We start from the raw sequence: 24518 nt of genomic DNA on the forward strand, positions 1-24518 counted from the left end.
AAAGAAAGAATTAAGAACTCATAATTAAGAACAAGTCAAATATTTATCATATAATTTAGATAATAATAACAATATATGTCTTAGGTTTCATTCCCCTTAGGTATTTAGGGGTTTTAGTTCATATTTATGAAATAAAACATCTCAAAAGAATAATGATAACAAAACATAAAGAAAACCCATGAACTCTTGAAGGGAATTGAAGGGAGATCTTCAGTCTTGAAGGTGAATCCAGCTTCTGAGATGGGTCAATCGGCTTTCTTCGAGTAATTTCTTGCCTCCTACTCCGTGTGTGTTTTAATCCTCCTCTAGGGTGTTTATATAGGCTTTAGAATGCCTAAGAACCCTCAAAAGTGGCCTTTTTCGAATAGAACTAGATTTGGGCTCGACAGGGACACGCCCGTGTGTAGGTGGCTTAGGCCGTGTTAGAGACTGCTAAATGAACACGGGTGTGTGGGGTGATGTAGGCCGTGCTAGGGACTACTGACTAGACACAGGTGTGTGGTCTACCCGTGTGAGAAAGTCCAGGCCGTGTTGATTTCTCGCGTTGGCCCATTTTCTCCATTTTTTGGCCCGTTTCTCTCTCTTTTTACTCTCCTATGCTCACCTAAGTATAAAACATGAAATTAAAGGATTAGGAGCATCGAATTCACCAAATCTAATGATAATTCATCCAAAAATATGCTAAGTATGGGATAAAGATATGTATAAAGTACGGTTTATCAAATATCCCCACACTTAAGCGTTTGCTTGTCCTTAAGCAAAATCCTCAACTCACAATCAAAATAAATTCTTCTCAACTTATAATTCTCATCAATAGTATCTCAAAATAATTCATAAGTAATCATACATTGAGAATTCAACTAGAAGAACATCAAAGTTTCAAACATTCCAAGTTGAGAATTTTATCACAAAAACATAGGTGTCTCCCATCGTCTAAGTAATTATCTTGGATTCAAAATAGCACAGAATTCAACATCCTCACTAAAGATTCACTCAAAGCACTCGAGGTGTTTAAGGATAACAATTTAGCACTCATCAGTCAATATGAAAAGTTATTACCATAGGCTTGTGTGAAAATCAAATCTCCCCCACTATATATTGAGATGACACATCAATCAAAAGGTCTTTAGAGGGTTGTAACGTGGCTTTGGTTAGGGGGTGTGGTCACAAGCTGAAAGAAAAGGTTAGAATCGAGATTGAATTGAAAAAGTACTTAAGTAGAAAAAATACTAAAACTACAAATTCCATTCCTAATTAGAAGATCCTACAATTGAGCTTTTCTTCATGGAATACCAAATGCTTAGGCTCAAAAACAAAGAATTACTACTAATATGTATGTATATAAATTTTTTTTTAATTAAGAACAAGTCAAATAACATAAGCTAGCTATCAAAAATAAAACATAGTTAAGTAATTTATTCAAATCAAATCTCAAAAAAAATAAGGATCAAATTAATTTAGGGGATTTCAACAATAATGGGTTATGGGTTAATATTGAGGCTAGATCAATGAATGGGTTGTTGGGCTCAAGGGCGTGCACTAAGGGTTAATTATGAAGGTATACTTTTATGGAGTGAGTGGGTTAAGCCTAAGTGCCTTTATCATCTCGACATATCAAATCAAATGGTGTGGTCTTAATATGCATAATCGATGCAAGTTCTCGAATAATAATTCAATATTGACGCACTCAAAGCAACAATTAAAGTGAGCATGAAAGAAATAATATATGCTCTAAAGGCTCAAGATCTCACAAAAATTATGGTTTTTTGATGTTTAACCTGTGAATTTCAACTTAAGATAATACCTAAACTTGGGGGAACAACCTAATTTTTTTTTTAATTCTCAAAAATCAACTTATCATGCTCGATTCTCTAATTCCTTAAATTTTAAACAATCAATGCATAAATTCCTATGATTTAATTCAAGATATATCAATAAAAATCATAAACTAATCAAAATTCATTCTAATAATGATATGAGAAGATTATTTGAGAACAAGACAAAATTCAGGGATTTTTCTGATAATGATATAAATAACCCCCCCACACTTAAGATGTACATTGTCCTTAATGTACAAAGATATAAAATAGCGATATAATATCGAAAGAGGGGAAGAGGAGTGAAACTTCCCTGAGATTGTGAATGAAGTTCTTGGATTAGCTAGAGTGAGAACTGAAGATAAAGCTGAAAGAAATGTATGATTCTGAAGGTAAGAAGACACTACTATGAAGGAGAATTAAGGGAATAATTCAATGACTACCATAAAGATATGTAGAGTTTAAAAAATATAAAACATGAGTCTTCAAAAATAAATAGAAATAAAAGTATAGGAAATAAAAATAAAACGAGTTTTAAAAAAAAAGGCACGGTTGTGTCGCCTAACACTAGTCTCACACGGCTATGTCGCACACCCGTGTGGCTTGTGTCTAGCCTGTGTTTATCGCGAAATAGGGAATCACCACACGGCCTAAGGACACGCCCGTTTGGATAGGCCGTGTGGTCACATGGTCGTATCGCACAACCGTGCGCGATGTGATTTACTTCTCCAACGTCCGTGTATATATGCGCACACCTGTGTTCTTTTGACAGTCTCGACCATGGGTGGTGACACGGGCGTGTCATACGCCCGTGTTAATTTGGAAGTTTCAGCCACGGTTAATATACACGGGTGTGTCGTACTCCTATGTTGATTTGACAGAATTGCCCACAGCCACATCGCACGACTGTGGCAATGTATCAAATCCCGTGTTTTGGGTAAATTTTTTTCTCTATTTTCACACGGTCGTATCGCACAGCCGTGTTGCAGCCTGTGGTATGAGCACAGCCTAAAGCACACCCGTGGGCTAGGCCATGTTTGCCCCTGTCAAAAGTCAAAATTTCCTGCAGCTAAACTATGAATAATTAAAGAAAAATTAAACCCTATTTAGTGAGGTTAGTGCTTGGGTTGCCTCCCGAGGAGCGCTTATTTATAGTCTAAGCTCGACTTTCCTCTCTTTTGCGTTGTCATGAAGGTGCGAGGAGTTTACACTCCTCATTCCTGCTATCAAACTCAAAATAAGGTTTTAGACGTGTATGATTTACCTTAAAGGTACTAAATTTAGGATGAATTACCTCGACTATCCCATATGGAAAAATGCTGAGTACCGTAAGAGGGATTGCTCCATTAGGTTCAAAAAGGGCAATATGAGGGTCTGCTGTATCTAGTAGTACTTTGTCTCCAACCTTAAGTTGATTTGGTGAAACATTGAGCTCCTCCTGGCGTGGTTTTGGTCTATCGTGTGCTCTCAGTTTCTGTGTCTGCCATTCATCTAGTTCCTCAATTTGTAGCCTTCGTTCTTCATAGATGGGTTTTTTGTTATTATTTGAACAAGGCTCACGTATGCTTTTCGAACGTGTTTCCTGCAAAGAAGGTTGCACCACATGATCAGTATTAGTAGAATTTCGAGCTTGAAGAGTGATTGTTTCATCACCCACACGAAGTGTGAGTTCACCTGTACCAACATCAATAATGGTTTCTAGTAGTTGCTAAAAAGGGCCTTCCTAAAATTAAAGGCACGTCACTATCCTCTTCTATGTCTAGAACAACAAAATCGATAGGGAATATAAATTTTTCAATTTTAACGAGTACATTTTCAATAATGCCCCTAGGAAATCTAATTGTTTTATTTGCTAACTGAATGCTCATCCTAGTTTGTTTGGGTTTCCCAAGACCTAGTTGTTTAAACATTTTGTAGGGCATGACATTAATACTGACCCCTAAATCAGCAAAAGCATTTCTAACATCTAAGCTACCAATTAAACAAGGAATCCTAAAACTCCCTGGATCTTTCAATTTGTTGGCTAGCTTATTCTGCAGAATGGCTGAGCTAACTGCATTCATCTCCATATGCGATGCCTCATCTAACTTCCATTTATTTGCTAAAAGCTTCTTTAAAAATTTAACTGCGTTTGGCATCTGCAAACAAGCTTCAATAAACGGTAAGTTAATATACAATAAGGAATTTACCAAATTGTTCATCTGTACGGTCTTTCCTTGTTGCATTAAGGTATGGCACCCGTGGTTTGTAGTCTCTACTTATCGATTTTTGCTCATTGTGGACTACCTCACCTTTACCCTTACTTACCACAATTCCTTACCTCGGTTCTGGTTCAGGTTCAACTAACCCTTCCTTATCTTGAATGGTAATTGCGTTGAGTTGTTTCCTTGGGTTAAATTCAGTGTTACTCGGCAGGCTACCTTGTTATCATTCAGAAATTAATTTAGCGAGCTGTCCTATTTGAGTTTCAAGCCCTTGGATCGATGCTTGTTGATTCCTAAGTGCTGTCTCGGCATTCTGAAAGTGAGTTTCTGACACCGAGATAAAATTTGTTAGCATCTCCTCAAGGTTCGGGTTCTTTTCCTATTGGTAAAGTGGTTGTTGAAAACTCGGAGGATGTTGTGGCCTTTGATTTCCTTGACCACCCCACGAGAAATTGGGATGGTTCCTCCAACCTACGTTATAAATGTTACTATGTGGGTTATTTTGAGGCCTAGAATTATTGTTACCCATTTATTGGACTTGTTCCTCCTCAGTGCTAGGGTTGAAAGATTGATATTCTGGTACTCCTCCTCCATTAGAATCGTACCTCATCATGGTATGTACCTGAGTAGAACCACATAAACCGTCAATCTTTTTATTTAAAAGTTCTACCTGGTTAGATAGCATAGTAACTGCAACGAGGTTGAAAACACCAGTTGCTTTTGTTGACTTTGTTCTCATAACTTGCCACTAGTAGTTATTCAGTGACATCTCTTCAATAAATTCGTAAGCCACTTCAGGTGTTTTGTTATTGATAGTCCCACCAGCAGCTGTGTCAATAAGTTGCCTTGTTGAGGGGTTCACGCCGTTGTAAAACATTTGAACCTGCAACCATAAAGGTAACCCATGGTGAGGGCACCTTCTTAATAGATCCTTGTATCTCTCCCATGCATCATAGAGTGTCTCTATATCCATCTGCACAAAAGAAGAGATGTCATTCCTCAACTTAACCGTTTTAGCCGGCGAAAAATATTTAAGTAAGAACTTTTCGGTCATTTGTTCCCAAGTAGTATTGACCCTCGTGGTAACGAGTTCAACCACTGTTTAGCTTTGTTCCTTAACGAAAAGGGAAACAACCGAAGGCGAATGGCATCATTAGAAACACCATTGATTTTAAATGTGTCACAAAACTCCAGAAAATTTGCTAAATGGGTGTTTGGATCCTCATCCTGCAAACCATCAAACTGAACAAACTGTTGTATCATTTGAATTGTGTTAGGTTTCAGTTCAAAATTATTTGCAGCAATAGCAGGCCTAACTATACTCAACTTAGTTCCTGTTAAATTAGGTTTAGCATAATCATACATAATGCGTAGAGCAGGATTCTGATTTACTGGATCAGCAGCAATCGCAGGAGGTAGCGGATTTTCTTGATTTTCAGCCATCTCCTCGGTTGTAGTTGGAATATCGCCCTCTTGCCCTTTTCTCTATGTATCTTAGGCTTCGCCTTATTTCCCTTCAGTTTCTGTGAGCTATGTGTTCGATCTCACTATCAAAAAGTAATGGTCTTGATGGGTTTCTTCTAGTCATAAACTATAAAAACCTGCAAGAAGAAAATAAAATAAATTTTAGTAATATAAACAAAAATAAAATTTAAATTGCAATAAAATAAATGGCTAAAGTAATAAAAATTAAGTGTTCCTAATATCTTAGTTCCCCGACAACGGTGCCAAAAACTTGATGTGATGTAAATCATGATAAGTTTTATAATTTATGAATGTTCGTTCTTGAAAACTAACTATTATCACGACAAAGGCAAGCATACCTTATCAAACAGTAGCATGGCTTATGGCAAGACCAAGATGTCGAACCCAAAGGAACTAAAAGTACTAGTATTAACTTTATCATTATTATCTAGCCTAAAAATAAAGGGGTTTGTCTTATCTAAACTAATTACTAAACTAAGAATGCACAGAAAGTAAATTGAGGAAATAACTTTTGGGAAAACCGAATAATTTGGACAATACCTAAAGGAAAAAAATCCACCTAGACTTCACTTGTTATTGACTCTAAATCAGACGATTTATTCACTTGACTTGATCCGTAGAAATCCCTAAGTTATATTATTATCTCTCTCGAGACTAACAACATCTAACCCTAGGTTGATTAATTGAAATCTCTTTCTAATTAAAACCTCTAGTGTTGCATTAACTCGATCTATGAATTCCCTTATTAGGTTTCACCCTAATCTGGCAAAATTATGTCACCCTATCTCTAGGCGTGCAATCAACTCCACTTAATTATGTTAGATCTACTCTTAGACAAAGACTTTTGCTCCTCTGAATAAGCACATCAATACTTGAATCAATATCCTGCAATATTAAAGCAAGAATTAAGAACTCATAATTAAGAACAAGTCAAATATTTATCATTTAATTCAGATAATAATAACAATATTCGTCTTAGGTTTCATTCCCCTTAGGTATTTAGGGGGTTTAGTTCATATTTATGAAAGAAAACATCTCAAAAGAATAATGATAACAAAAAATAAAGAAAACCCATAAACTCTTGAAGGGAATTGAAGGGAGATCTTCAGTCTTGAAGGTGAATCTGGCTTCTGAGATGGGTCAATCAGCTTTCTTCGAGTAATCCCTTGCCTCATACCCCATGTGTGTTTTAATCCTCCTCTAGGGTGTTTATATAGCCTTTAGAATGCCTAAGAACCCTCAAAAGTTGCCTTTTCCGAATAGAATTAGATTTGAGCTCGACAGGGACACACCCGTGTGTGGGTGGCTTAGGCCGTGTAAGAGACTGCTAAATGGACATGAGCATATGGGGTGATGTAGGCAATGCTAAGGACTGCTGACTAGACACGGGCATGTGGTCTACCCATGTGAGGAAGCCCAGGCCGTGTTAATTTCCCGCGTTGGCCCATTTTTTCCATTTTTTGGCCTGTTTCTTGCTCTTTTTACTCTCCTATGCTCGCCTAAGTATAAAACATGAAATTAAAAGATTAGGAGCATCGAATTCACCAAATATAAGGATAATTCATCCAAAAATAAGCTAAGCATGGGATAAAAATATGTATAAATTACAGTTTATCAGTTACCATTTCAACAATCACATATTTTTGTACTTGGCACATCTTATAACTCGTGTCCATTATGACCTAAACCATTTCCAAGTGATATGGCAACTTTTCACATATCCATTCATGATATAACACAATAGGGATTCACATGAATCATTCAAATATAACCATGCACATTTAGTAGGTTTACAACCTACATCAAAATGAGTCATATCTCATGGTCATATACAAAATGAATAAGCATATCATTCAGGCCCTTACATTGGCTACCTAAATGACACATATAACAAAATGACCAAGAATCCTATACATGGCATTATAACAAAATAAAAGTTTCTATATACCAAAGCAAGAAAATTAGATAGTTTGGTGATTTCTCCAATCGACTTCCAACCTTCACGAGTCCGTGAGCTCTGTAAGACAAGGGAAAATAGAGGGGTAAGCATTTACATGCTTAGTAAGTTCGGATAATGGGAAGGTAAACTTACCGGTTATTTATCATACAACCATATCGGATATTCATGCCAACATGCATAGTATAATTTCCCTATCACATGTACTCAATAATCAAGTTAGTCTCATATCGATGCATTATAACATTAGTCTTAGATGAGCCCATCAATTCAAGCATTTCCATTCTCATTCTCATTCTAGTCCTGTTGAATTCCTCGGAATCTTGATGGATATCCCATTTACCATCAAATTGTGCAAGTGACCATTTTAAGTATGCACACCCGTGAACCTCGCTCTTACGGCGGGATTACTAGTCCAGGCTAAATCCCTCGTAATGTAGACTCATAGAGTAATGTAGACTCATCGGCATGTGCTCTAATGAGCTCAGATCTGAATTATCCGTCCAGGCTAAATTCAGATCCTAATCGGATTACCCGTCTGGGCTAAATCCATTTCAACACACTTATTCTTCGAGAGACTCGATCACTAAAGGAACACCCGTCCGAACTAGATCCTTTTTACCGTTATTTTATTTAGAGAATCCATCGGATATCCTTTTATTCAACCGGTACATTCATCAACGCAATATTTATCATGCATTGTTTCACAACAATTATCAATACTATAATGCATACATGAATATACATTTTTAAGTATATTAAAAGTCGACTTCGAGTTACATGAACATACCTAGTAATTGCTTCGGGTTCGTATTTTGGTTATTCCAAAATCTTTCGTTTTCCACAGTTGACCTCCGGAATTGGTTCCTCGGCATCTATATCAGTAAAAATAAATTATTAATACCTCACAATGTTCATCTTCGGCTTAAGTCTCACCCCCAGGAAAAATGACAAATTTTCCTCTAACCTTTCACACTTTTTACAATTTAGTCCTAAGGCTCGTATAATGAAATGCATGAAATGTCTAAGTTACCAAGCCTAGTTGATATTTTTCTTGCTTATATCAGTCCACATTTTCTTTCATTTCACATCTTTCTACCCATTTTCACAACTTTTACAAAATGGTCCCTAAAGCCATTTCCATGAAAAACTACTTAGTAAAAGTTGTTTACTATCCTTTAAACTCTCATATTCCTCCATAAATCATCAAAACACAAGCATCTCATGCATGGGTAAATTTCTAAGCATGAACTCTAGCTTGAAATATGGGTAGAAATAGAGAGTGCATGTTATGAGGATCTCAAAAATACGAAGAACGTTAAAAATGGGGCTAGGGAGCACTTATTATTGAGCTTGAAAATGTTGAAAACCATAGCTATGGAGACCCTTTAATTTTCAGCAGCCATGGAGAAGAAATGGCAGAATTTTGCTTCCTTTTTCCCTTTTCATTAATTTTTTTACCAAATGACCAAAACGCCCTTCCTTAATAACCTTTCAAAAAACTTTCATGCATGCCCATTTTTGTCCAAAAATTTAGAAATTTGGTAAATTGATATTTAAGGCCTCCTAATTAATAATATATAAAAATTTCATACTAATTCCTTTTAGAAGCCAAGTTTTGCAATTTATTCAATTTGGTCCCTAATTTCTATTGGACACCTTATACTTAAAATTTCTTCATGAAACTTTAGGACATGCTTATTTTCATATCCAAGACCTCATAATAATAATAAAACAAATATTTTAATGTAAGATTTGTGGTCCCAAAACCACTATTTCGGTTAGGCCCAATTTTGGGATGTTACAGAAACGATCACAGTTTATACGAACTTATCTCAATAAATATGGTCGTAAAAGTGGAATCCAAACTAATCCAAAGCTTTAGATTTTCCTCAATTTAAGTCCAATTTTGGCTTATCTTGATCTAAATAAATAATTTCATTTAATTAAGTACTTCTAGCATTCAATTTTGTAACGCCCCAAAATACCTGTATATGTACCTGTATTAACTTGACACAATAGTGTATCTGCTTCAGTGGTTAAGTGTTATGAGTGTGTGTGTGAGGTCTCAAGTTCAAGCCACAACTTGGGTAAATTTTTGTATTTTAATGAATAAAGCCTGAACTTGGTCCATTAGGCTTATATTTTATTGTTGTAAAATATGTCAGAATGGGCTTGCTGGTCTAGTGGTTAAGTGGTGTATCGTTAAGCTGGAGGTCTGGTGTTTGAATCTCTGCAGTGGCAAGAGGATTATTTTTGCTGTAAATTTTGGCTAAGAGATTATGTTTTATCGAAAGTTTGAGTTGAGGGGTTGGTGGAGAGAATTAAGGGATGTGGATTAGGGGGTTATCAGTTTTGTTGGCATTCTGCATTCTTTTTTGGAAAATTTCAGCTACCTTTCTACCTTTTCCCTCTTTTACTGTCGATTTCCCTTCTCCTATTTCTGTTGCTGGTGAAATTTCCCTTTCTTTTCTCTTATCCATTTTGTTTTTGTAATAGCCAGCTTTGGCGACTCTTAGACGTGGTAATCGTTGGTAAGTGTCTATTTATTGTTATAGAATGCTACTCTGATTAAGTGATTAAGTGGTGTTTTACTACTGTTTATGAGTCATTCAAGAGGCTGGAATTAACGTTTCGTCGAGTTGATCCAATGTGGTGGTTGTTTTAAAGTGGTAAGTCGATCTTTCATTTTGGGCATTTTTTTTAGAGACTAGTTTTAGAATTTATAAGGGTTGAATATCTTGATCATAGGTATCGACAGTTTCGGGGTTGTAAAAATTGCAAATACGAATCAGGTGTGTACCCAAAAACACAAAAAATGAGAAATAGTGAAAGCCAAAAATTGATTCTGTCAATGCCACACAGGCGTGTAGTCACCTGTGTGGTAGGCTGTATGGTAGTACACGGCCGTGTGAATGATGAGGCTAGACCGTGAGCGAAGGACATAGCCGTGTGATGGCTGGGTAAAGCGGTGTCTGACACACGAGCTCGACCAACTGGGCCGTGTGGGACACACGAGCGTATGGGATTCTGGGCTAGGCCATGTGATCTATATAGCCAAGACCAAAATGGGTCATATGGACAACACGGGCGTGTAAGTCCACACGGGCAGGCCACATGGGCGTGTGAGCCCATTTTTCTAAAATGATCTATAGGGTTACACGGGTCACCCAAGTCGACTTTAGACCTACTATAGGGTCGGTTAGCGTTACTTAGACTTCTAAATGAGTATTATGACTGTCTGATTTCGGTACTGAGCATGAACTGTGATATCTAAATTGATTGTATGATCTGATAGATTGCATATTTGTATGTTGCATTGCATCGGGGTTGGGTTGATGTTTTGGAGGAAATATTCTGAAAGGCTCTTAAGCCTGATATCTGGTCGCTCAGCTACAATTATCTGATTGTGTACCGCATTCAGTACAGCATGGTATGTAGGGATAGGTGGGTCGATTATATCCCCACATCGTGTGAAGGATTGGACGAAGTTGGTGTGTAGAGGTTGGTGGGTAGGACTCTGTTATTCTATTCTGTTCTATATGTTATATCTCAGATGGGTTAATTCCTTAATTCATATCTGACTCTGTATCTGTATGGGCTAAGGTCCACACTGATTCCGTAAAGGGCTGAGGCCCGAACTATATGTAAATATATGACTGATTTCAGAAATTGTGTTGTGTGTATATTTTTCTGTGGGGATTACACACTGAGTTTACAAAAACTCATTCTTTTCTGTTTAATCTGTTCAAGTAATCCCCAGCATTAGATAGATCAGTACAGTAGAGGACTCGACAGTGACCATTGCTTCTGCCTCACGATAAATTTATGGTTTTATGTTTATCATGGTTTTAATTTTTATTTGGGGAATTTTGATATAATTATGGCCATTACGGGTTTTTGTTTAAATTTGAGTTCTGCAACATTTTTAGGGTTTTACTGCTAGTAGTAGGAAGACTCAGGTTTTCAAAATAAACAAATGTTTTATCAAAATATTCACGACTACTCAACAGTGTCGAAAGCTTCCGCGTAGGTTAACGTCTTGATGATGATAAACTAAATAGGCGACTCAGTTTGAAAACCAGTGTTAAGATTCTGATGTGTTTTAAAATGAGAAATGAGGTGATAGCAACGATACGATTTCAAATGTACTACCATGTGACATCGCCAGATTCGGCCATAACGTCCAGGCCGGGCTTGGGGTGTTACATTTAGTGGTATCAAAGCCAGGTTGTAAAACTCGGGTGCGGATTTTGGTTTTAAGTTTGGTTTTGAGAAATGATTTTAAATGGTTTGAATTATTTTTGGACTAAGTATGTGGTACACCGAGTCTCTGGCGCCGATCTTGTAAGTTTCTAAATCTCTGTTTAGAATTGTCTAAAAGTATGATTAGAATATACTAAAACTACTTTAGGTAGTGAATTATACGGAAAACACTCTAGGTAGTGTAAACTGAAAACTATAGTGAGACTACTGCTTACGATAACCAACTCTAAATATTCTGATACTGTACTGCATAAAATATCTATTAATAAATATTGGAACTGTAACTAATGCATAAAACTGTTAATACAGATAAAATTTGAAATCTACAATGAGCGCACGAGGTATCTGTGGACGAGGTACTAGAGGTCGTGGTAGAGGCCGTAGAGGGGCTCGAGCTTAATCCTCGTTATTAGGTAGTATGTCGAATTTGGATACGAGCTAGACGCTGGTCTCACCTGCTACAGAGACTGGGTTTCAAGACTACATGGCTGGGGATGACGTACTGTCCCAGGCTATGCTCAGGATTTTAGAGAGGTTCGTTGGAGCCAACACCGAAACTAGGGGCCAAGGGTCGGCTACAAAATGACTCCGGTCCAATAGGGCTGAGTTATTCAGACGTGTCACTAGAGTCGCCCCTAATGTGGCCGAGTGTTGAATGGAGGCCACGGAAAGAATTATGCACGACCTGGATTTTACTGCTGAGTAGAAGCTTAAGGAGACTGTATCTCTACTTCGTGATAAGGCGTACCAGTGGTGGTTGACAGTTAAGGAGGGCACCCAGTCCGACTGACTGATATAGGATTTCTTTAAGACGGCCTTCCAGGGTAAATATGTAGTGGCCAATTATACTGACGCTAGGAGGCGGGAGTTCTTTAATCTCACGCAGGAGGATTGTTCGATGGCCGAGTATGAGGCTGAGTTTCTGAGGTTGAGTCGTTATACGCAAGGCATAGTGGTGACTGAGTATGAGTGTTGTGTCCGATTTGAGGATGGTCTCAGGGACAGTTTGCGAGTTCTGATAGCACTGCAAAGAGAGTGTCATTTTTTTTACTCTGGTGGAAAAGGTGAAGATTGCCAAAGAGGTAAAGCGCACTGAGCGCCAAAACCGACAGGGGGAAGAGTAAGAGAGATTTAGAGCCCTCGAGTTCTGGGATGAGGCCTAAGAAAAAGGCCAGGACTGATGGGCCAGTGAGAGTTGGGCCTCTGTTACACATATTGGGGTAGCGCTTTGTGGGAATTGTGGTAGACGCCATCCGAGCCAGTGTTGGAAAACTACTAGGGCATGTCTGAGATGTGGGTCCACTGAGCATCATGTTAGAGATTGTCCATCGACAACTGATTAGATGCAAGCTCCAATTACTGAGACTACACAGCCACCGAGGGTAGTTCAGCAGCCACCTAGGGGCCGAGGTCAGGCCAGGGGTGGTAATGGCTTGGGCCAAGGGCAGAGGGCACCGGGTAGAGGTGCTGGACCAACTGAGGCAAGGCAGCCTACTTTGGTTTATGTTGCTCATCGCTGTGAGGATCGAGATGCTCTGTACGTCATTACAGGTAAGTTTTTAAGATTTGATCTACCTTATCTTTCACTAGTAGACATAGGCTCTACACACTCATATGTAGCTAGTTCTACGTCTGAACCTTTGGGGATTCCACTTGAGCGTGCTGATGGTGAGGTAATTGTCTTAAGTCCTTTGGGACAATCTGTCCGAGTTAGTAAGTTGGATAGAGATGTTCTGTTAAGGGTCCAAGGGATGGTATTTTTGGCTGATCTAATAGAGATTCCGTTTGAGGAGTTTGATCTGATTTTGGGAATGGAATGGCTGGTTAAACACCGGGTGAGTCTAGATTGTGTAACGAAAAGGGTTGTCTTAAGGACCGAGGAGGACAATGAGGTAGTTATGGTTGCGGAATGATGTGACTATTTGACTAACGTGATTTCTGCATTAGCTAGTGAGAAAAGGGTGTGAGGCATTCTTGGCCTATGTTAGTATTTCTGATTCTTAGGACTCTTTGGTTAAGGATATTAGAACCGTGAGGGACTTTCTAAATGTGTTTCCTGAGGAGCTACCAGGGTTGCCTCCGAGCCGAGAGGTAGAGTTTCGAATTGAGTTGATTTCTAGTACAACTCCGGTGTCTATCGCTCCTTACTGAACGGCACCGAAAGAGCTTGCAGAGCTTAAGGCTCATATTGAGGAACTGTTAGATCGTGGGTTCATTCGACCCATTATGTCTCCGTGGGGAGTACCTATTTTATTTGTAAAGAAGAAAGATGGGACAATAAAGATGTGCATCAATTATCGACAGTTGAACAAGCTAACGATCAAGAATAAATATCCACTTCCGAGAATTGACGACTTATTCGACCAGTTTAGAGGGGCTTTTGTGTTTTCTAAGATCAATCTACAACCGGGATATCATCAGTTGAGAGTAAAAGAGGCTGACTTGCATAAGACAGCATTTAGGACTTGATATGGACATTACGAGTTCCTAATTATACCCTTTGGTTTGACTAATGCACTAGCGGCATTTATAGACTTGATGAACCGTGTGTTTCAGCTTCATCTAGACCAATTTGTGGTTGTATTTATTGATGATATTTTGGTGTATTCTAAGGCAAAGGATGAGCACGATGAGCATCTCAGAGTGGTTCTACAGATTTTCCATGAGAAATAGTTATTTGCGAAGTTTAGTAAGTGTGAATTCTGACTCGAGAAGTGACCTTTTTGGACATATGGTTTCGACTGAGGGGATTCATGTTGATCATCGTAAGATTGAGGCTGTGTTGAGTTGGAAACAGCCAAAGAATGTGTCTGAAATCTGTAGCTTTCTGGGGCTAGCATGATATTATCGACGATTAGTAGAGGGGTTCTCCTTAATTGCAGCCCCGTTGACTAAGCTTCTACATAAAAGAGTTCATTTCATTTGGATTATTGTACAGCAAGAGAGCTTTGATAAGCTCAAGACTTTTTTAACTCAGGCTCTTATTCTGATAGAGCTTGAGCCAAGTAAAGACTTCGTGCTATTCAGTAATGCGTCACATGTGGGTCTGGGTTGTGTTCGGATGCAAGATGAAAAGGAAGTTGCTTATGCGTCTCGACAGCTCAAGACTCATGAGGCTAACTATTCGACGCACGATTTGGAGTTGGCAGCGGTTGTTTTTGCTCTGAAAATCTGGAGGCATTACTTGTATAGTGAGAAGTGTACTATCTACACTGGTCACAAAAGCCTTAAATATCTCCTCAGCTAAAAGGAGTTGAATCTTAGGCAACATAGATAGGTTGAGCTACTTAAGGATTATGACTGGACCATCGAGTGTCATCTTGGTAAGGCTAATGTGGTGGCCAATGCATTGAGTCGTAGAGCTATAACCTATCTAAAAGCGATGTTCACTCGACTTAGACTTTTCACAATGCGAGTCTGCTAGCTAAACTTCAAGTGAAACTGGCATGGATTGACCAGATTAGAGATAAACAGCTTGGGGATAAGTCTCTTGAGTTGCATTTTCATCAGGTTAAGAGTGGTGTTACTACGGATTTTGAGATTAACAAGGATGGGGTATTGTGTTTCTGCGGTCGGATTTGTGTACCGAATGATGAGGATTTGAGACTGTCGTTTCTGAGGGAGGCGCATAGTAGCCCTTATGCTATGCATCTCAGTGGCAATAAGATGTACCGAGATCTACAAGAGTTGTACTGGTGACCAGGGTTAAAGCGTGAGGTTACTGACTTCGTTGCTCGTTGTTTGACTTGTCAGCAAGTTAAAGCTGAGTATTAGTTACCTTTGGGTTTGTTGCAACCGGTTAAGATTCCACTATGGAAATGAGAGCGAGTAACGATGGACTTTGTTAGTGGGTTACCTCTATCACCCAATAAGAAGGATTCTATCTGGGTCATCGTGGATCGATTGACCAAATCTGCTCACTTCATCTCGGTTAAGACAGACTTCTTTCTATAGAAATTGGTTAAGCTCTACATATCAGAAATAGTGAGACTACAAAGGGTACTTGTCTCGATTATCTCTGATAGGGATCCTCGTTTCACATCTCAATTTTGGAAGAAATTACATGAGGCTCTGGGCTCAAGGTTGGACTTTAGTACTGCTTTCCATCCTCAGACAGACGGTCAGTCGGAGAGGGTGATTCAGATATTGAAGGACATGTTGAAGGGCTGTGTTATCGATTTCTGAGGCAGTTAGGAGGTGTATTTGCAATTAGCAGAGTTCACCTACAATAACAGCTATCAGTCTAGTATACAGATGGCACCTTACGAGGCCATGTATGATCGTAAGTGTCGCACTCCCTTGTGCTGGACTGAGTTGGGTGAGTGACGTGTTATGGATCCAGAATTGGTTTCTGAAACTGAGGATAAAGTTATATTGATTTGGGATCGAGTGAAAACGGCTTCTGATAGGCAGAAGTCCTATGTAGATCTGAAGCGTCGATAAATAGAGTATTCTGTGGGAGACTTCGTTTTTCTCAAGGTCTTGCCATGGAAGAAGGTACTGATGTTTGGTCGCAAGGGCAAGCTAATCCCTCGATTTATTAGGGCGTACCAGATTCTGAGACAAGTGGGACCAGTCGCTTATCAGTTGGACCTGCCTCCGGAGCTAGATCGCATTCAATATGTTTTCTATGTCTCGATGTTGAGATGCTACCACTCTGATCTGACGAATATTGTTCCTGTGAAGGAAATTGAGGTTAGGCCAGATTTAATGTTTGAGGAGGAGCCGTTTCAGATTCTAGATCATGATGTTAAGGTTTTATGAAGGAAGTCTGTCCCCTTAGTGTAAGTGTTGTGACAAAATCATAGCACTGAGCAGGCCACTTGAGAGCCTAAGTATGTGATGCATCAGCAGAATCCTCATCTGTTCTAATCAGATAAAATTTCACGGCCGAAATTTTGTTTTAGGGGTAGAGTTGTAACACCCCAAAATACCTGTATATGTACCTGTATTAACTTGACACAACTGTGTATCTGCTTCAGTGGTTAAGTGTTCTGGGTGTGTGTGTGAGGTCCCAAGTTCAAGCCACAACTTGGGTAAATTTTGGTATTTTAATGAATAAAGCCTGAACTTGGTCTATTAGGCTTATATTTTATTGCTTGTAAAATATGTCAGAATGGGCCTGTTGGTCTGTGGTTAAGGGGTGTGTCGTTAAGCTAAAGGTCTGGTGTTCGAATCTTCGCAGTTGATTAGGGGGTTATCAATTTTGTTGGCACTCTATTTTCTTTTTTTGCAAATTCCGGCTACCCTCCTCCCTTTTCCCTTTTTTGCTGCCAATTTCCCTTCTCTTGTTAATGCCAAAATGTCCCTTTCTTTCCTCTTGTCCATTTTGTTTTCGTAATAGCCAGCTTTGGCGTCTCTTAGACGTGGTAATCGTTGGTAAGTGTTTATTTATTGTTATGGAGCGCTGCTCTGATTAAGTGATTAAGAGGTGTTTTACTATTGTTTAGGAGTCATTCAGGAGGCTGGAATCAACGTTTTGTCGAGTTGATTAGAGGTGCTGATCATTTTGAAGCAGTAAGTCGATATTTGGTTTTGGGAATTTTTCCGTTGGAGACTAGTTTTAGAATTTCCAAGGGTCGAATATCTTGATTATAGGTATCAGCGTTTTCGGGTTGTGAAAAGTGAAAATAAGAACAAGGTGTGTACCCAAAAACACAAAAAATGAGAAACGGCGAGAGCAGAAAAATGATTCTGTCCACGCCACATGGGAGTGTTGTCATCCATGTGGTAGGTTTTGTGGTAGTACACGGCCGTGTGAATGACGAGGCTAGGCCATACGCGAAGGATACACGGGCGTGTGGTCATCTGTGTGGTAGGTCGTGTGGTAGTACACGGCCGTGTGAATGACGAGGCTAGGCCATACGCGAAGGACACCGTTGTGTGATTGCCAGGTGAGGCCGTGTGTGAAACACGGGCTTTACCAACTGGGCCGTGTTGGCCACACGGGCGTGTGGGTCCACACGGGTGAACCACACAGGTATGTAGGATTTTGGGCCAGGCCGTGTGATCTACACAGCCAATGCCAAATTGGGTCGTGTGGGCCACACAGACGTGTAAGCCCACACAGGTAGGTCACATAGGCGTGTGAACCCATTCTTTTGAAATGATCTGTAGGGTTACACGGGTCGCCCAAGTCGACTTTGGACCTACTGTAGGATCGGTAAGCGTTACTTAAACCTCTAAATGAGTATTCTGACTGTCTGATTTCGGTACTGAGCATAAACTATGATATCTAAATTGATTGTATGATCTGATAAATTGCATATTTGTATATTGCATTGCATCGAGGTTGGGTTGATGTTTTGGAGGAAGTATTTTGAAAGGCTCTTAAGCTTGATATCTGGCAGCTCAGCTGCAATTATTTGATTATGTGCAACATTTGGTATAGCATGGTGTGTAGGGATGGGTGGGTCGATTATATCCCCACATGGTGTGCAGGGTTGGACAGAGTTGGTGTGTAGAGGCTAGTGGGTAGGACTCTATTATTCTGTTCTATTTTTCATGTTATATCTGAGATGGGTTAATTCCCTAATTCGTATCTGATTCTATATCTGTGTGGGCTAAGGTCCACACCGATTCTGTAAAGGGCTCAGGCCTGAACTATATGTAAATATATAACTGATTTCGGATCTTATGCTGTGTGTATATTTTTCTGGAGGGATTACACACTGAGTTTGCAAAAGATAACCCTTTTTTTTCTATTTAATCTGTTCAGGTAATCCCCAGCATTAGATGGATCGGTACAACGGAAGACTCGACAGTGACCACTACTTCTGCCTCATGATAAATTTACGCTTTTATGCTTATCATGGTTTTAATTTTTATTTGGGGAATTTTGATGTAATTATGGCCATTACAGGTTTCTGTTTAAATTTGGGTTTTACAACATTTTAGGGTTTTACTACTAGTAGTAGGAAGACTTTGGTTTTCAAAATAAACAAACGTTTTATCAAAATATTCACGACCACTCAACAGTGTTGAAAGCTTCTGCGTAGGTTAACGTCTTGATGATGATAAACTAAATAGGAAACTCAGTTTGAGAACCAATGTTAAGATAATGAAGTGTGTTAAAACGGGAAATGAGGTGATAGCAACGATACAATTTCAAAAGCACTATCATGTGACATCGCCAAATTCGGCCATAACGTCCAGGTCGGGTTTGGGGTGTTACAAATTTAATCCATAGTTCATATTTATGTAAATTTATAAATTTTCCCCTAACATTTTAACTTTTCACAATTTTATCCTTAAAAATTAACCATTTTAAACCAACAGTTGAATTTCATATGAACTTTTATCAACCCATTTAAACCAACAGTTCATAATTTTAACATGAAATTTCACTATTGTCACAAATAAATCCTTAAATGCAATTTCATCAAAAATCACTTAACAAAACATGTTTATTTCATAACCAATATTAATAATATATCAAATAACTTCAAAACCTATTAAAAAATCCATGGAAAGTCCCTCAACCTCTAATAGTGTTGCAAATTAACCCTTGGGCTAGCTAGATTAAGCTAAAACAAATTTAAAAACATAAAAATCATTAAAAACGAGGCTTGAATACATACTATGCAAGTGAGAACAATGCTTAGCCGAACCCTAGCTATTCTACCATGGATGAATCGGCTATGAAGAAAAAATATGAGGAAGATGATGGTTTTAGCCGATTTGATTTTAATAGTATTTACCATTTTACCATTTTACCCTTTTCACTAATCAAAACTTTCAATAAAACCTTGTCCATAACTATCCACTAACTCATTAAATGGTATAATTACTATCTTAGTCCATTAGTTTAAAATTTCATAGCCATTTGAGCTCTTTAACTAATAGAATTCAACACACCTTTTATGATTTAGTCCTTTTCACCTAATTAACCATTTAAACATCAAAATTTCTCAATGAAACTTTAATACGACCTTAATATAATCCTGTAGACATTAAATAAATAATAAAATAATAATTTATTCATTGGAATTGTGGTCTCAAAACCACTATTTTCGACACTACTGAAAATGGATTGTTACAACAAAGGCCACCCTTCAAGGCATGTCGCGATATGAGATATCACGTCATCCCGACGTAGTGCCTTCACTCCAGAGGCCAGTTTTCATAGCTTTGCAGATTATTCGTTAGATGGTTGGTACAATTGGAGTCCAAAGCGTTTACAAAATGTTTTAGAATTCACGTGCCAAAGTCCTACATGATTTAATTTCATAAATCTACTGGTAATTTTGTATTTAGATTATGTTTAATGTTCTTTCAATATTATGACTCAATCCCTAATATGCTTGTTTTAAAAAGTAACTAAGAATTACAAATCGGATTAAATTGTTTCTTTACCAAACATACCTTTAAATCGGTTAAACACGTGTGTTTACATTGTTAGGACATGAAATAACATTTTTTCCCTTATGCCTCGTTTGAGTAAACTCTGTTAGGAAAAACATGTAGCTAGGTTTCAATTGTTTATTACTGTCTATATATGAGTTGAATGCAAGCATGTAACTTCCGCTGTTGATTGAAAAAAATGAATAATTAATTGCATACTAAAATGTCGTGTTGTAACACCCCTAACCCGTATTTGTCACTGAAATAAGGTTTCAAAGCATTACCAAGTAACCATAATCTAAATCATTCATTTCAAAACATTTCAAATAATCATAACATAACCCATCATGAAACATGCATATCGTCCCTTATTCAAGCCCTCGAGGTCTTAGAATCACTTTAGAAATGATTCGGGACTAAATCGAGAACATTTAAAAAATTTAGGAAAAATCTAGAAAACGTTCAACAACAGAGGTCACACACCTGTGTGGCCAGGCCGTGTAACTCTCTGACTTGGGTCACACGCCCATATGTGTTGCCCGTGTGTGACACATCCCTGTGTGGCCAGGCCGTGTGCACCCAAAAATACCTTAAAACTCAAGTTTATCATTTCCTACTTACTTGGGCACTAAGAAACTCAATTACCAATCGTTTAACCTATTCAAAACATGATCAAACATGCCAAAATAATCGTTCTAGGTGCCTAGCCAATGTACCCTCATTGGTACCGCAAGTTATACCATCAAAACATTTCATCCATGCATCATTCAAATCAAAGTTTTAACATGCCAAAATCAATCATTTTAGCCTAGCTTATAACTACCTAAAACATCAAATTAAATTCACATACAACTGAAAAGCATTGGTTCAAAACAACATGCCAAATTATGGCTCCAAACAGAAATATATGCTCAACCCAACATGATGCTTATAACTCTATTACAAACAATTCACAAAATAACTATCAATCTAAGACATCCTAGGTACATGCCAACATAAAAAGATAAACATCACCACATTTAAGATTGGGAACATTGTTGGATGCTAAATTAGAAATCAAAAGAGAAGTACCTAACCTGCGCACGGGAAAAACAAAACCGTACACTGAGCAAAACTCAGTGATATTTCTATAATCCGAACAATTAAAGACATAATGATACAAGAATGCATAATTTTAATTATACGAACATACTATTGTCTAAGCTTACAATTACCATATACCATTATTTCATACCATACTCAAATTTCACATGCTATCATATTCGATTTGTTTAACAAATATCTCAATTCACATTACTTGCTATGTAAATAGCTTTTAACATATCAATCCACATTTCATTTAAACAATGGAATTATCCATTCCATATTCAATTCATGAATACATAACCCATATATTCCATTTGTTCACAACATATTTCACATTTCATTTTCCATCCACTATCCTATTTCCATTTCACATGCCATGCCATTTCAATATCAATTATAGAACTTTATTATTTATGTACCCCTATTAGCATGACTCAGACTCGGACTCGGACAGATACACGGAACCAACCAACATACCAATTTGGCACCCAGTGCCTCATCAGACAAATCCAATGTAATAATTGTGGCCAACATTATATAAATTGACACATAGTGTCTCATCGGTTAGACAGAAGAAAATTGGCCCCCAATGCCTCATCGACTCGAAGTCGAAGAAATCCCTGAACCCTTCCTATCCTATGGCATGTCATCTATATCCAACTCAGCCTGATATAGTTAATAGGGTTCCATTTTGCTTTCAATATATATATCCAGTATCAAATCTCATATAAGCACATTATCACATATACACCTATTCAATTCAATCAATATAAATTCAATAAATTCATCACATACCAAATCAATCCATTTTAATTGTAAAACACAATAGTTCTCACCTCCAATGCTTACCATATGCAAGAAATCAAAATGCAATAATTTACAACATAGTTCAGATTATAGAAACACAAACCGCGGATTCCAAGCTATTTGATGTCGATTTTATCCATCCCCTTTTTAGTCGAGGATTTCGGTACAATGTTAGCTACAGAATTAAAATAACTAAAATACATCAATACAGCACAATTCAATTTCACATTGAATATTTTTTACTCAATATTTGCTTAAATTCTAATTTAGTCCCTAAACCGAGACTAATTTTTATTCTTTATAATTAACTCTATATTTTCATACAAATTTCACTTTAAACTAAATTTAATTCCATATTTTCAATTAAACCCTTAAATTTTGAATTTTTCACAATTTAGTCCCTATTACTCAAAATTTATAATTTTTTACAATTTAATCCTTTTCCATTTTTAGCTTAAAATCTATCAATTTAATCTCTAATACTAAAACTATTCAACATTAACAACATTTAAAATCTTAATCAATGTTAAAATTTAGACATGGGTCAAGTAGTACTTAACACCGAGATTCCAAAAATATAAAAATTACAAGAAAATGGACTAAATTGACTAACCAATTTAAATTTTAACCTTAAAAACCCTTAGATGTCGTGCCTCCTTCCTTCTTTTTCTTTCTTTTATTTTCTATTTAATTGCATGCTTTCTATCATCAAATTTCACTTTCTTTTCATTTATCATATTTTAATATTAAATTATACATATATATATAACTTTTAATTTATTAACTATTATAATATATTTAATAAGTTTACATCTTATAATATATATGCTTCATAATGCCATCCACTAAACAAGGCAAATGTATATTTGCTACTTTAGTCCCTTAATAAATTTTTAATCTATATTTTAACTTTTACCCTATACGCGATTTAGTCCTTACACAATAATAATTCTTAATTCATGCAAATTCACTTAACCGAAATCTAATTAACTACATAACTAACTTCGTAAATATTTTTAATAAATATTTACTAGTCCGATTTATGGAAATGGAGTCCTAGGAATGCACTTTCCGACACCACTGACTATCGAGTTGTTACACGTGTGGTGTTCGAAGTCACTTCGGTGAATAATATGATGTTTCAGATTCAGGTCAGATCGTCCTAGCCGGGTTTGGGGTGCACATTACTTCTTGACAACATAGATTGGTTTCTAAGGTTTCATACAATTTGTATCATTTTTTGGTTCTTTGGCATTGTAATAAATCAATGTCCTGTTAGCAATAAGCATACGTATAACATATAATATTTGAATGCAGATTTTTAATATGAAAATTCATGTAAAAGTTAAGTTCTAATTTATTTATTTATCATTTGTAATTTAGAAGGTTTATCCTTCACCAAATTTTTTTAGTTCTTTCTAACCTCTCCATCTCAAAGCTCGATAAGCCTTTAACTTGATTTGGTGAGCCATGTTTTATTGCACCCACCCTTCACCATTAGTTGTTAAGATATAGATGAGCTTCCTTTCAAGGTGGTGTAGATGTGTTTGTGCTGGAGTAATTTCGTCAAGGGTTGTAATTATAACATAATTCACAAAGGTCATCGTATAAATTTGTATTACAAAAGATACTGACATTTTTCTCATGTCTTGTAATGATAAGTGTAAGAGACATAATCCTTTAGTGTTTTTATGCACACATCAACAAAAGTATAATTATATGATATAATAATTATTGATGTTTTTATTAAGTTTAACACTTCACCAAACTTATCTCCACTATGGCTCGTCAAAGGGATAAATTACAAGTGGGAAAAGTCACCAAGTTTTTTCAAGCCTACCTCAATGAAAGGTTAGAAATTTTATGAGGGTAATGAATTTCGACAAAGATTGCAAATTTTGGAGAAGGAATCAATATGGGCGATGGTGGTAAATTTAGCGAAGCATGGTTCACAAAGGGACAAGTATCTTGCAACATACCTTGTGGGGTAAATATACCATAAATAATGCATCATCGAATTCAAAAGCATCGTGCCAAATTGATCGGTACAGCTTTTGTTAACAAAATATAAATTTTCAACTCTATTTACATATATTCCTTTATATTGATATATGCAATGCCAAAGTAACTAATGCATCGCAAGACTTATTTTTCTCATTATTTTGTCAATTAATTAGTAATGTATATCATTTGTTATTTCTATAGCCATCGACATTATTTATATCTTTATTGTGATCCATGATTCAAAATTTACCCTTTACATTTAAGGCAAGCCTCACTCTACCTTAAAAAGGTGCAAGGTCTAGAATCCACCTTTTGCTGGCGAGATTTTAAGAATCCCATGAACCAGATTTAAAGATCTCTAATTTACGATCATAACTTCAGTTTATTGTTTACGATCATGAGCAATTCATTAAGATTTCGTCAATTTACAATTGCGACTCCACTTTAACAGTTTGTTGATTTACAATCACAACTTCAGTATTGGTTTACGATTATGAACAATTCATTAAGATTTCGTCGATCTACGATTGCGACTCCACTTAAATAGTT

General features: G+C 37.2%; 1 protein-coding gene and 1 non-coding gene across 2 annotated transcripts; both read left to right on the top strand.

The window, feature by feature from the left end:
• Positions 1–4920: 4920 nt before the first annotated feature.
• Positions 4921–5027, top strand: LOC128282957 (small nucleolar RNA R71). Its single transcript, XR_008273305.1, has one exon. It is a non-coding gene; the product is annotated as a small nucleolar RNA R71 (small nucleolar RNA).
• An 11034-nt stretch (positions 5028–16061) lies between these two features.
• On the top strand, positions 16062–16493 carry LOC108488003 (uncharacterized). The gene is made up of 2 exons (XM_017792323.1): positions 16062–16151; positions 16209–16493. The coding sequence occupies exons 1-2, from the start codon at positions 16062–16064 to the stop codon at positions 16491–16493; spliced, it is 375 nt and encodes a 124-aa protein (XP_017647812.1).
• The last annotated feature ends 8025 nt before the right edge of the window (positions 16494–24518 follow it).

Source organism: Gossypium arboreum, chromosome 10 (genome assembly GCF_025698485.1).
Source record: "Gossypium arboreum isolate Shixiya-1 chromosome 10, ASM2569848v2, whole genome shotgun sequence".
Classification (NCBI taxonomy): Eukaryota; Viridiplantae; Streptophyta; class Magnoliopsida; order Malvales; family Malvaceae; genus Gossypium; species Gossypium arboreum.

Excerpts from the sequence above, each read along its gene's own strand:
- LOC108488003 (XM_017792323.1), top strand. The coding sequence starts at position 16,062 with ATGGATCCAGAATTGGTTTCTGAAACTGAGGATAAAGTTATATTGATT. Across the intron at positions 16,152-16,208 it reads CTGATAGGCAGAAGTCCTAT|GTCTTGCCATGGAAGAAGGT; the intron begins GTAGATCTGAAG and ends GTTTTTCTCAAG.